The 12,641-nt window shown below is 37.3% G+C and overlaps 1 protein-coding gene, 1 long non-coding RNA gene and 1 pseudogene across 2 annotated transcripts; 1 reads left to right on the top strand and 2 right to left on the bottom strand.

Annotated features, from left to right (window-relative positions):
- Positions 1-46: 46 nt before the first annotated feature.
- On the bottom strand, positions 47-1,438 carry LOC147475010 (uncharacterized). The gene is made up of 2 exons (XM_086582205.1): positions 886-1,438; positions 47-622 (listed from the first exon to the last, which is right to left on the bottom strand). The coding sequence occupies exons 1-2, from the start codon at positions 1,319-1,321 to the stop codon at positions 114-116; spliced, it is 945 nt and encodes a 314-aa protein (XP_086438331.1). The 5' UTR covers positions 1,322-1,438; the 3' UTR covers positions 47-113.
- A 1,704-nt stretch (positions 1,439-3,142) lies between these two features.
- On the top strand, positions 3,143-7,178 carry LOC147475009 (uncharacterized). The gene is made up of 3 exons (XR_015209108.1): positions 3,143-3,320; positions 5,042-5,466; positions 5,551-7,178. It is a non-coding gene; the product is annotated as an uncharacterized LOC147475009 (long non-coding RNA).
- Positions 7,179-8,329: 1,151 nt separating this feature from the next.
- LOC147475008 (small ribosomal subunit protein uS10z/uS10x pseudogene) lies at positions 8,330-8,934 on the bottom strand (annotated as a pseudogene).
- Between the last annotated feature and the right edge of the window lie 3,707 nt (positions 8,935-12,641).

Below are 12,641 nucleotides of genomic sequence, written 5' to 3'. Positions count from 1 at the left end.
TACTCTAGAATCTGGATAAACTCAAGTACACGTCAGTGGGATTAGGTTTATACAACGCAAGGACCCAACATGAGATCATGAGATAATATTCATTTTTTTACACTATGAACAACTTATTTACAGATGTCGTCAGCATCAAGCATTTGAGTCAAGTTTCCAACTCTCAAATTCACTTTGCTACCTAACCGACTTCGACAATAATATTGCAAAACTGGTGCTGACTCAAAGCCAACTGACCGTTTCTTGGCAAAACCATTATCGGAATCCGTCACATTCGCCCTTGGGACAGTGTTCATTGTCCGTTTGTAGGAACTGAACCATTTAGCTAACATGAACCCGTTTCTCCTCCATGGAGGCACATGCATGTCTCCATTCTTCATGGACTTTTTAACTGCCGAGCACATTAGCTTCACTACTTGTTTGAGATCATCTGGTTGTGCTACGAAGACTGGAGGGAAAGCGTCCAGTAATGATTGGTATTGGTTGCTTGGCCTAGCGATGGTGAATTCACCGGTTAGGTTGGCTTCAACTATGTAGCGAGTGCCTTCAACCATGACGTCGATGTATTCGTAGTCACCTCCAGGGAACTGGCCTATTTTCTTCCACCGTGATTTGCAGAAACCTGAGACAATAATTAGCTTCTTGTTAGAATTGTAAATTAAATTATTAAACATGAACATACAGGAGTTCGGTGCAATTTAAAGTAGCATTCTCTAATAAGTCCCTAAATTAGATGGTTTTCTTCTGTATCATGCAATGTCACCATAATAACTTTTGTTAGTTATCCTTAATCAAAAAACGCGCACGATACAATACATTTTTCGATCTCAAAACATGTATGAAAATGATGAAATTATGCATGAGTACGTTGTGCTGGTTTGTTACCTGCATCGAAACCTCTTTCACGTAGTCGACTCATCAAATGACGCTTATTAATATTCACCCCTTGATCAGAAAAACTCATCATCCTTGCAGCAGCAATATCTTTCAAAGCAAGTTCGGTTTCAGAACGAATCCTCATTCTTACATCACCATCATGAGAATTACCAAGCAACAGCAAGTTCATCCGTTCTTTACTCGTTTCTGCACCAGCAGAAGAACAAGAATAAGATATGGTCTCAGAATCCGAGCCATCTTTTTCCATATCAATAATCTCTTCTTCCAAAAACATTCTTTCATCCTTCTCTATAAATGAGTTGATAAGATCAGAAAGCTCGGCAGAATTTTCTTCTGACGAGTGCTCGCTACCACTGCTTTGGCAAAGACGTGCTCTAGCGGTTTCATCAAATGTTGTGGTTACTCTCTTGAACCCAATTCCCATTTTTGATACTTACTCTTTTTTGTGTTCTCTAAAGTCTGTGTTGGTAAGTTATTTCCCTATTTGCAAAGGTGATAGAGAGTTAGAGATGCTTGTGGTTTATATGGGAGAAAGGGAGAACTGAGTGAATGAATATGAAAGGCATTTTTACGATGGAAAGGGATCACCATGTCGTCATGATGTTGAATGTGTATGATTGGAGCATGCTAGACGACAAAAGCCTCAAAAGCTGACAAACAACGTAACTAAAGAAATTTAAGAGGAGAACACCCGTGGTGCACCTTAGGTTCACCTGAGTTTAGTACATTTTCTCTTCATGCTCACATGTGGGAACCACGTGTATTCCACTTTTACCACGGTCATTAATCTTATCTTATCAACAATTGGAATTATAATCTCATGTCCAGGTTCATTGAATGTTTGTTGTAGTTCGAAGTAATTGGGGAAGATTGTATTATGTCCAGGTTCAACAATGTATCTAGTATCTAGTATCTAGCAGTATAATGTCTAGGTTCAATGAATCACGTTTCTTCTTTCAAGGGATATAAGATCTTTGTCTAAAACAGTATTTACATTTTCAGTTCCAATCATTTGTAATCCATCAGTGATTAAGTTACACATTAGTGTACCTAAAATGCCAGATTATTTAAAATAAGAGTTGGGATTTGTTGACTACTTGACTGTACTTAATGTGTAGCAAAACATGAGTCATCTTGCTACAACAGAATGTGAAAAATGATTTATATTTATTGTGGAAAATGAAAAAAGAAAACGATAAGCACAAAAAAATGGAAAAAACTATCCATACAGGAATTACTTGGTGCTAGAGCGGTAGAGATTAGCAAACTAGAGTTGTTTTTCGATAAACTTAGAGAACTAGAATCTAGACTTCTAGAGTCTGAATGAAACCGTAGCTACATGGGGCTCTTTTAGGCATATCACTTTTCTCCAATATTAATTCTCATCATATTTTTGTTGATTGCCGGAAATTCAATCCAATGGTTTCTCGAAAAAAACAAAAGCAAATTCAATCCATTGGATTTGCAATAAGATTGGTTCCGCTGGGGATTTAAACGCGAGATTTGTCCTTATCCATCATAACATCAAACTGACTTCGGATTAGACTTCGGTATTAACACCCCACTTTATGAGATTGGCAGCTCTTTGATCAATTCTAAGGTAGTGGCACCTCTTTATTAATCACATAAAAAAACACCCACGACAACAAGAAGTTGCTGCGATATCGCACAATCCACGGCATCAGGTTACCGCGAGATCCCATATCCCACGGAAGGTTGTTGTCATGCGTTTTTTTTTTATTTTAATTTTTTTTTAATAGCCACCGTAAAAAAATATTAGTTGCGTCGGTAATGATTTTTGATTTTTTGGTGTGGAGAAGATAATGATTTTTCTCTCCTCCTTTTATCTTTATATAGTCCTCTGAGCTAGTTTTACTCCAATCATATGCTGACGCGTGCTCATTCTTCTTCTTCTCCACTTTCTTCCCACTCACACCTGCAATATTCAACTATAGAGAGATATCGACCATTATGTTGATATCTTGATATTTGATTAAACTAACACTAGGGATGAAATATTAGGTGGACCTGACGGTATTTGCCCACGATATCGCCCCCTCTCGAAACCTTTAAATTTCAACCTTGAAATTTAGATGTTTCGAGAATTGAGCGCCAAACTAAAGTAACCAAAGTAACTTACGAAACACACCTTTTTCGAATCTCAAAATACAATAAAGAAAACGAACCGGTTACTGTTGGAAATGACAAGTCAGGCCCAAATCTCGTGAGTATAAAAACTCATTGTCACTTTTCTCTCTTAACTTATTCAGAAAAACAAAAGAAAACCACCGCCATTAAAGAAACTCTAAAGCTTATGTTCTTATTAATCTCATTCAACAGGACAAAGATTTGAACACTTTCTCAATCTCTTTCAATAGGACAAAGATTTGAACACTTTCTCAATCTCAATAAAGAACAAAAAGGTTAGAAATCTTGATTTTTTTTTTTTTTTTTTCTTCTGTATTATATTACTTTATCTATTTTGTTCTTCTTCTTGATTGAAAATGCTAAGGTTAGGGTTAGGGTTTAATTTTGAAATCCCCAACTTTTTCAATACTATGTAGCTTATAAGGTTTTTGAACTTATGGCTTTACCTTGTTTCAGTTATAGCTAGGATAAAAACATTTGGTAATTTTAAAAGAATTACCTCTATGAATTACTGGCTTCGAAACCGAGGTCTCATGACGAGATGTCAGATTCCACCTCTACGAATGCCCTCACCTTAACCTCGAAACTTCGATATGTGTATTATAAATACTATAATAATTGATTGTACTGAATATAGTGATAGTAGTACCAATAGGGGATATAGTTTTAATTCTAAAATCATTTTTTGTAGTGATAACGAAATGTCTAGGGAAGATACCGAATCTGAAGTAAGAGTCAGTACCTCCACCTCGACCTCAACATCTGATAGATGTGTTCAACATGAACAAGCCTAGGAATATACTTACGTAGCTGATGGTCTGCCTTGCCATCCTTTTGAAACGGTGACTTCTGAGTCAGAACGTGACATCACCGACGATACCAGCATATGGAGTCATGGTCTAAATCCTTATTTCCCAAAAAGACCCAATTTAGAATTGGTTCGAGCTACATATTTAATACTTGACAATGTCCAACTCCGACATTATGTTGGAGCAAAGAAATGGACCAAATGCCAAAGTGGTAATCCCCAAGCAATCATCATAATTGTTGGTAAAATAGCAGCAGGTCTACGACTTCCTTTTACTGCTCTTGACCGCAAAGTGCTGAATCATCTAAACATCTCTCCTGGCCAAGGCATGAGTAATTTTTGGAGATTGATGTATACATGTAATTATTACGATGCCCAGTTAACCCCCGAGACGCAGGAGTCGAAACGAATTAGGTTAATCGACATCCTTAACCATTACACTTTTGTTGAAGGAACCATTAAACAAATGAGTGGTCTAGAGAAATATACTGGCTACTATTATCCCAAAAAACGGAACAAGACCGATGTTAGAGGTATCATAAGAGTAAACTGAGACAGTGATAGACAATGGCCTCTCTATCCCGTCATCGTCTTTGGTCAATGGGAATCAGTCGAAACCGAAGCTGTTCCTCCCTTGGTGCACCATATTTTCAATCTTGGAGGTATGTTACCTTTTATTACCTTTTATTAAATCCCACTTCGTCGATATGCCATACCGACTCCCCTTCTGATCAATCCATTTAAGGCTTGCCACTTCAAGGAGTAAGGGAAATTCGGCTAGAGTCATGGAGCTTTTGAAAGGTTTGAAAGAAGAAGTAGATATGAAAATCGGTGTTGATATCTATGGAATCCTTGCTTCGATTGTTACTTTACACGATGCCACCAACTATCTCGCACCTCTATATGTCCTCAAGAGTGGTGTACTAAAAATGGATCAAAACCGAGATCGAGATCCTGGGCCAACGACCGAGCGCCAAGGTTTCTTGCGACCTTGCTCTTCTCGTGCTTTTCAAAATTCGTTTTCTTTGGAACTACCTCGCAATGTTCCTCAATGTTATTTTGACTATGTAGATAGTGGTTTAGTTACGAGTGAAAATCTTTTCCCAAAGATCAAACAAGAGGTTCCTGACTTCTATAACTATGCCCTTTTGCAAGATGTGTTTGATCACCATTTGTTACTGTACACAGATATGTCTGCCAGATTCGGGCAAAGCGCGCTCCAATCTTCAAGGTTTCTTGGGTAACGTAGGGGCACAATCTGGGGGTGAAACTTCAAAAGCTTCTTCTCAAAATAAGGAAGCTCATACCGATTCTAATTTAAGTCGAAGAAAAAGGAAGAAGACCACCAAGACCGAGGTTGCGATAACTGCTTCTATTCGCCCATCAACCATTGTGATATCTTGTCCTTTGATGGCTGCTACTACTGCTTTTGAGCCACAGTTTCTTCTTGATAAAGATCAAAAAATTCCTCTTCATGCTTCTCTTTTTGCTGAAAAGCTGATACCTGGGCTCAGCCGAACTCCACCACTGCCATCCTTCCCAAAGATCGATCAGTGATGAGCAAACTGTCTGATTTTGACCGTTTCAACATTATTTGTAATTCGATGGAAAATGTATGTATTCTTTCCTCTCTTTTTTAATGTATTATATAAGGTTATGCAAGTGTTCTAAATAATCATTTATTTATCTCATCGTAGATGAAAGTTGTTGTGGTGAGCTAGTTCGAAGCCGATGCTGCTGCCTCTGGTATTTTTAGGCGTGAAAATGAAATTTTGAAGCAATCCCTTGCTGATGAGAAAAAACATGCTGCTCTACTGACTAGCAATCTAGCTGCCGCAGAGAGGGCGGCTAAGAAAATTTTGGGCAATGAACTTAAGAAAATGGAAGCTGATCGTAATGAAAAGGAAGAAAAGATGAAGAAAATGGAGGCAGAGTATGAAAAGGAAAAAGCTGAATATGAAACTGAGGGAAAAATGTTGGTGTCCTAGATGGAGTTTTGTGTTAAAGTGATAAGAAGCTTTACACTGTATCTGCCTCAGAATCTGATCAACCAATATAACCTTGGCTCTGGCCCTGATAAAGAATCTCCTGAAATTGGGCATGAAGCCATTGGTGAAGAAGTTACTGAAATTGCTCCCATCGCCGATACTGCTACTAAGGATCTACTCATACCCGAGGCCGTAGATGTGGATCCTAATATTTTACAAGCAAGTATCGATGTTGCTGAAGTCGATGCTACTTTGGAAGAACAATCTAGACAGTAGCATTTTGTTGAATCTTGTAATAATTATAACATGTTGGGGTTACTCTTGAAACAACTTTGTTTTTGTAATATGATACTTGTCTTTATGCTCTCTAACCCATAGTACAAAATATTGGGATATGCCAAAATATCGACTTCTGATTTATGGATATGTATCGTGGATATATCCTCCTGTGTGGGGATATATTACATTGGGGCATCTGCAAATATCATGGATATATCGATAAATATCGACAAATATCCACAGACTATGTGTGGGTATTTCTGACTACAAATATCGTTGATATATCAAGATATATCGCGATATATCGACAAATATCGATAAATATCCACAAATCAACTATATTTTCTTTGAATGTGGTCATTGTAAAGGTTGAATTTAATTAGTCCTTACAAGTGTGAATAATGGGGAAGATTGTGATGGGTCGAGTTTTGACTGAGCTCGCTTTGGGACAAGTTGCCTACGTATCAAGTTTTTGTGATGAACTTGAATAAAGTCAGACGTAGTTCCTCTCCTCTGTTTTATAGGTAAGTACCCAATGCTTCCCCCTTTTCCTCTGTCAGCTATATACACCACACCTTCACACTACTCACATGTAGAACTCGAAGTCCCAACCTCAGCCCATCTAGAAGAAAATTTAGGTTGAAAATGGTAAAAATCCTAAATTTCAACAAACTAGATTTCTGATGGGCTTTCTTTGGGATAGCACAACTCTTTCCACAGATATCCAAAAACAACGAGACTTTTTGCGTTGTAAAGATAACACACAGACCTTACTTCTTTATGTTTTACAAAAGTTCTCAATCTCATTCTAAATATACTAAAACTAGACTCGAACACAGTGCGCAGAAACTGATTTCTGACGCACTGTTTTCTGCCAACCAAACTTTGTGATACCGTATCTATCTCCACAGGACTCGCAATGTGTCGAGGCCAATTGGGTTGGAAAGCTAACACACAGGTCTTACTTTTTCATGTTTTAGCATGTGTTCGAATCTCAACCAAACTATGTGAAAACGTGGCTCCAAAACTGATGCAGATCCTGATTTTAAGAAGACAGGTTTCTGACGATGTATCTTATCGACTGCCTAACTTTTCACACTCGCAATCAAATAAAGAAAGAATTCTTGTAATAAAAAGCAGACCTAACAAGGTCTAAAATAAAACTTGCCCAACACAAGAAATAAGCTCTAAGCCAGGGAAGTTCAAGCATGAACACAACCGATAGCCCTTGACCAAAAACATACAAAGCCACTATATAAACCACTAGACTACCAAGAAGTCGACCCAATCATAAATTAATATGAACTCAGAAAAATAAACTTATGTTATGATCCCAAGACCAACCTATTACATCTCACAAATATTCAAATTGTATTGTGTGAGCTAAGCCACCATATCAAAATTTCTACCAAACAGAGGGAGAAGATCAACCAACGACAATATATAACATTGTCTTCCTAGAATGAAAGTAACAAATTTGAAGACTCACCTCAAACATAATCAATTGTGCAGAATAAAAAAGGGGTAAAAAGATACACATACATTCTTTAAGCGTGGACCAAGCAGCCATGGCAGCATTTTTTTTTAGCTTGTTTCTTGGTCTGTGCTGGTTCTACTGTGAAGCTCCATCTTGCAATCTCAACTGTGCAATGAAAGACAGGAACAAACAGTGGTATAAAAGGGAAGTTTAAACCGGCTCTATGGGATGTTTCTTGAAGTATGTAAATTCTTGTAAACCCCAGTTTTCCTCTTGTTGAATCATATATCACAGAACAATGTTCTTCTAATCCTTGTCAGATACCTCAAGTCACGATTAATTGGATTTGAATAAGATCCTTTTAATAAACAAATATTACAACATATATAACGCGAACGTTTCTATAGAAGCATGCTTCAATTCAACAGTTCCAACTTCCAACAATTGCACTTGATACTAAAACTTGGAATTCATTTCAGACATAAGTACATAACTTGGTCATGGATAACGTAGTGTTTTACAAGTCAAGGAAGTTATCTGAAATAGACTTACCAGCCAAAGGAAAACTTTTGACAAAATCAGAAGGTTTGCTCAAGCATAATTTCAGTCGAAACCCTTCAACAAGTAGACAGATCAAATATGAGAAAAGGAGATGAACACCTTTTTCTAGCCTTTTCTTTCCACTTTCTTTCTTTCAAATCACCGCCACCACCAACCACCACCGAAGCACAATTATATCTGGCCAAATATCGTGGATAGCATCGGAAGCACAAAATAGTCTTACAAAAGATACAAAGGAAATAGTCAATTCAAAACCACATCAGAAAGAGAATCTATTTATCAAGTGCAACAGAATAAATGACAAGGGCAAAGCAATATTCTCATGGATCCGCGATTGTAACCTCAACCTCGACACCAGGTTCAATGGTGATGGAGGTGATCTACTTCACTACTTCAGAGGAGCTAACAAGGTCGATCACTCTTTTGTGAACACGGAGCTCAAAACGATCAAACGTGTTTGTTCCTTCACCACAAGGGGATTTCCTAGTAGTAATTTTAAGAACCTTAGTAGGCATTCTCACTGGTCCCTTGACTCTCAGTAGCTTCTCCTTCGCTCCACGAACAAGATCAGCACAAACTTTTTCAAGATTCTTAACGTTCTTGGAAGAAAGAGTGATTCTAATACGGTGTTCATCCTTTGGTGGTTCTTCAAATCCAACTTTAGCTGGTTTCATTGCTCCGTATGCAGCAGTTGCCATGATTGATAGATTGATTCACTACACAACAAAGAGAGATTGAGAAATCAGGTAGGGTTTAAAGTGATCACAAAATTGATGGTAAATATCGTGGATAGAATAAAAATTTTGTTATATCGTCGAAATATCGCGATATATCTACAAATATCGTCGATACTTACACTAGCATTTATCCAATTGAATATCGCGATATTTCTGTGCCCATCTCTGATTTCTCAATATATATCGCGATATTTTGTACTATGCTCTAACCTACATCTAAAAAATCCTATTATTTATACTTGTGTGATTTATATTTTGTTGACTATTGTCGAATTGGATAACACCGTAATATCCAAAAATTTGACTTGGTACTTAACCTATATATTTGCTTGAAAAGAAATCTTCGATTTCGATACTACTATAACAGATACTACCATAACAGACAAATAGTATCAATTGATACTTAAACTATTTTATTTGCTTGAAAAGAAAACTTCGATTTCAATACTACCATAACAGGCAAATAGTATCAATTGGTAGTTAACATAATTTACTTGTTTGAAAAGAAAACTTTGATTTCGATACTACCATAACAGACTAATAGTATCAATTGGTACTTAACATAATTTACTTGTTTGAAAAGAAAACTTTGATTTTGATACTACCATAATAGACAAATAGTATCAATTGGTACTTAAACTATTTTATTTGCTTGAAAAGAAAACTTTGATTTCGATACTACCATAACAGAAAAATAGTATCAGTTGGTACTTAACATAATTTACTTAGTTTGTTTGAAAAAGAAAACTTCCATTAATACTTATATTAATTCTACAGATAGTTGGATTTTTCGCCTTTGACCTGGTATCGCAGAACAAATGCTGCAGATATCCGGATCTTTTTGTCTTTGACCTGGTATCGAGCTCGGCGCTACATATCACCAGGACCTGGTATCGATCTCGGCGATACAGATCACCAAGATTTTTTTTTTTTTACTTGGTATCAAGCTTAGCGCTACAGATCACCAGGACCTGGTATCAATCTCGACGATACAGATCACCAGGATTTTTTCTTTGACTTGGTATCGATCTAGACGATACAGATACCATGATTTTTTATCTTGGACTTGGTATCAAGCTCGGTACTACAGATCACCAGGATTTTTTCTTTGACCTGGTATCGAGCTCGGCGGCACTACAGTTCACCAGGACGTGGTATAGAGCTCAGCGGCGTTACAGTTCACCAGGACCTGGTATCGATCTCGACGATACATATCACCAGGATTTTTTCTTTGACCTGGTATCGATCTAGACGATACAGATACCAGGATTTTTCGTCTTTGACCTGGTATCAAGCTCGGCGCTACAGATCACCAGGATTTTTTCTTTGACCTGGTATTGAGCTTGGCGCTACAAATCACCAGGATTTTTTTGACTGCATCGATCTAGGCGATACGGATACCGAGATTTTTGTCTTTGACGATGTCGAGCTCGGCTTCTGGATCACCGGGATTTTTCTTTGACCTAGTATCGATATCGATGATACAGATACCAGGAGTTTTTGTGATATTAACCTGTCATCAATTAAATTCTACTGATACGAGGCTACTTTGATATTGGCATAAATATTATATTTGGGAGATTTGAATATCTTTGTTAAATGCAGAATTTTGAAATGACAATAACAATGAACAAACATATTCTTTATTGATAAAATATTTTCAAATTACTTACATTTTGAGGCTTTGGTAATATCACACCTTCAGCCGTTTTCAAGTAATAAACTACATTGATTCCAACCTTATGAATTATGTAAGGTCCTTCCCAACTAGCTGCTAATTTCCCAACCCCTTTTTCTTTAGTGGTTGGAGTTACCATCTTCAATACTAAATCACCTTCTTGAAAATGTTTTTCTCGCACCTTCTTGTTGAAGGTTTTTCTGAGCTGTCGGTGATATGTATCCAACTTCAACCTGGCTTGATCTTGTTTTTCTTCAAGATTCAGCACTTCGGCTATCATGATGGTCTCATTCTGGCCATTCATCAAGACTTTGGTTCTGGATGTATTTACCACCATCTCTGCTGGTGTCACTACTTCCATACCATATGCTAGAGTGAAAGGGGATTCTCCAGTAGCAGTTTGTGGTGTGGTTGTGTAAGCCCATAGAACACTATTGAGTTCATCGACCCATAAACTTTTCTTATCTTCCAACTTCTTCTTGATATTGTCCATGATCGTTTTATTTGTGGCCTCTGCTTATCTATTTCCCTGAGCATAATATGATGCAAATCTTGTAACAATGAGATATATGTTGTCATCCATGACGCCCTCGGCATATCAATTTCCATGACTTCTGCTTCATCCATTTTGATGCTTGGCATTTGCTGAACCCCGATGCGCAAAATACGCCCCTCGGTATTTTCCAACATTGCTGCTACATAAGCCAAAGCATAAACATGTCTATTTTCCCCTCTATTCAGGTGTTGAAGCTTTATCTTATTAAAATATCTGAGCTTGATTATTATGAAATTTAAATAATCCACCATGTTGTCACAATTCGATGCATATCCTCCATTGATCTGGCTGACAACAAGTTGTGAATCACTAAAGATTGATAAATCTTTCACTTTGAGAGATTTTTCCATTTCTAAACCTGCTATTAATGCTTCATATTCTGCTTCATTATTCGATGAATGGAAACCCAAAGCAACCATTGTCTCTAGTATTTGATTATCGGGTGTTACCAGTACTACTCCGATACCACATCCCTTACTTCCTGATGACCCATCAACAAATAATCTCCACCCATTTGTTCCAACCCATGGGTCATCTTCATTAATGATATCCTGAGGCCCTTGTAGTTTGGAAAATTCCTCCTCTTCCATTTGCCAATTAGCATCTTCACATGGAAAGTCAACAAGAAAATCTGCCAGCACTTGGCTTTCTTCGAGACCCTGTTTCCCTGTTTCGGTATTCAACACCAAACTCGTTAATTAACACTGACCATTTCTACACCTTCCCGACTTAGCCGTCTTTACTAGTGTTTGCTTTAATGGGAGATTTTTCATAACGATCACTGAGTATGCCTGGAAGTATGGCTTCAACCTATGAGAAGAAAACAGAAGTGCTAGAGCATGCTTTTCAAGTGTCGAATATCTTGTTTCCGCTTCTAGCATAGTCTTGCTTTGGAAATATACTGGTCTTTCGATACCATTTTCCACCTTTACTAACACTGAACTTATTGTGAATTCTGTTATATATGGCTAGATGGAGAAGTAACCTTTCACCCTCATCTGGTCTTGTAAGTGTGGTATTTCTTGTAGATATTTCTTTAACTCGAAAAACGCATCTTCACACTCTTCATTCCAACAGAATTTAGTGTTTTTCTTAAGCAACTTGAAAGTGGTTTACATCGATCTGATGTTCGTGAGATGAATCTGTTGAGAGTAGCTATTCTTCCAGATAGCCTTTGTATCTGCTTGATAAGTGCTAAAAAATAATGACCCCAATTATGTGTATGTTAGTCTCCATTTTATATTTAAATATTCTAATATGATGTAATTTGAGTTTTTGCAGGTCAAAGAACCTAAATGTGAAATATGGAGGGAAAAGAAGTCAAACAAGTCTAAAAAGAGTCACTGGGAATTACAACTAAAGGCCTAGGGCAAAAACGTTATATTTGTCTCCATAAGTGTCAAGTCTAATGGGACTCTAAAAGAGGATAATAATTGAGTTAGAAGAGTCTTAAATCTGATCTCAAAGCCTTAATTTTAACTTCATAGGAAGAGGAGATCAACATGGAAAAGA

This window comes from Coptis chinensis, chromosome 9, assembly GCF_015680905.1.
Source record: "Coptis chinensis isolate HL-2020 chromosome 9, ASM1568090v1, whole genome shotgun sequence".
In the NCBI taxonomy this organism is placed as follows: domain Eukaryota; kingdom Viridiplantae; phylum Streptophyta; class Magnoliopsida; order Ranunculales; family Ranunculaceae; genus Coptis; species Coptis chinensis.
The sequence above is the reverse complement of the archived record's forward strand: the minus strand, read 5'-3'. Positions and strand labels throughout refer to the sequence as shown.

Coding starts and splice junctions, on each gene's coding strand:
- LOC147475010 (XM_086582205.1), bottom strand. CDS start 1,321: ATGGGAATTGGGTTCAAGAGAGTAACCACAACATTTGATGAAACCGCT. Junction 623..885: donor TGAAAGAGGTTTCGATGCAG/GTAACAAACCAG, acceptor TTATTGTCTCAG/GTTTCTGCAAATCACGGTGG.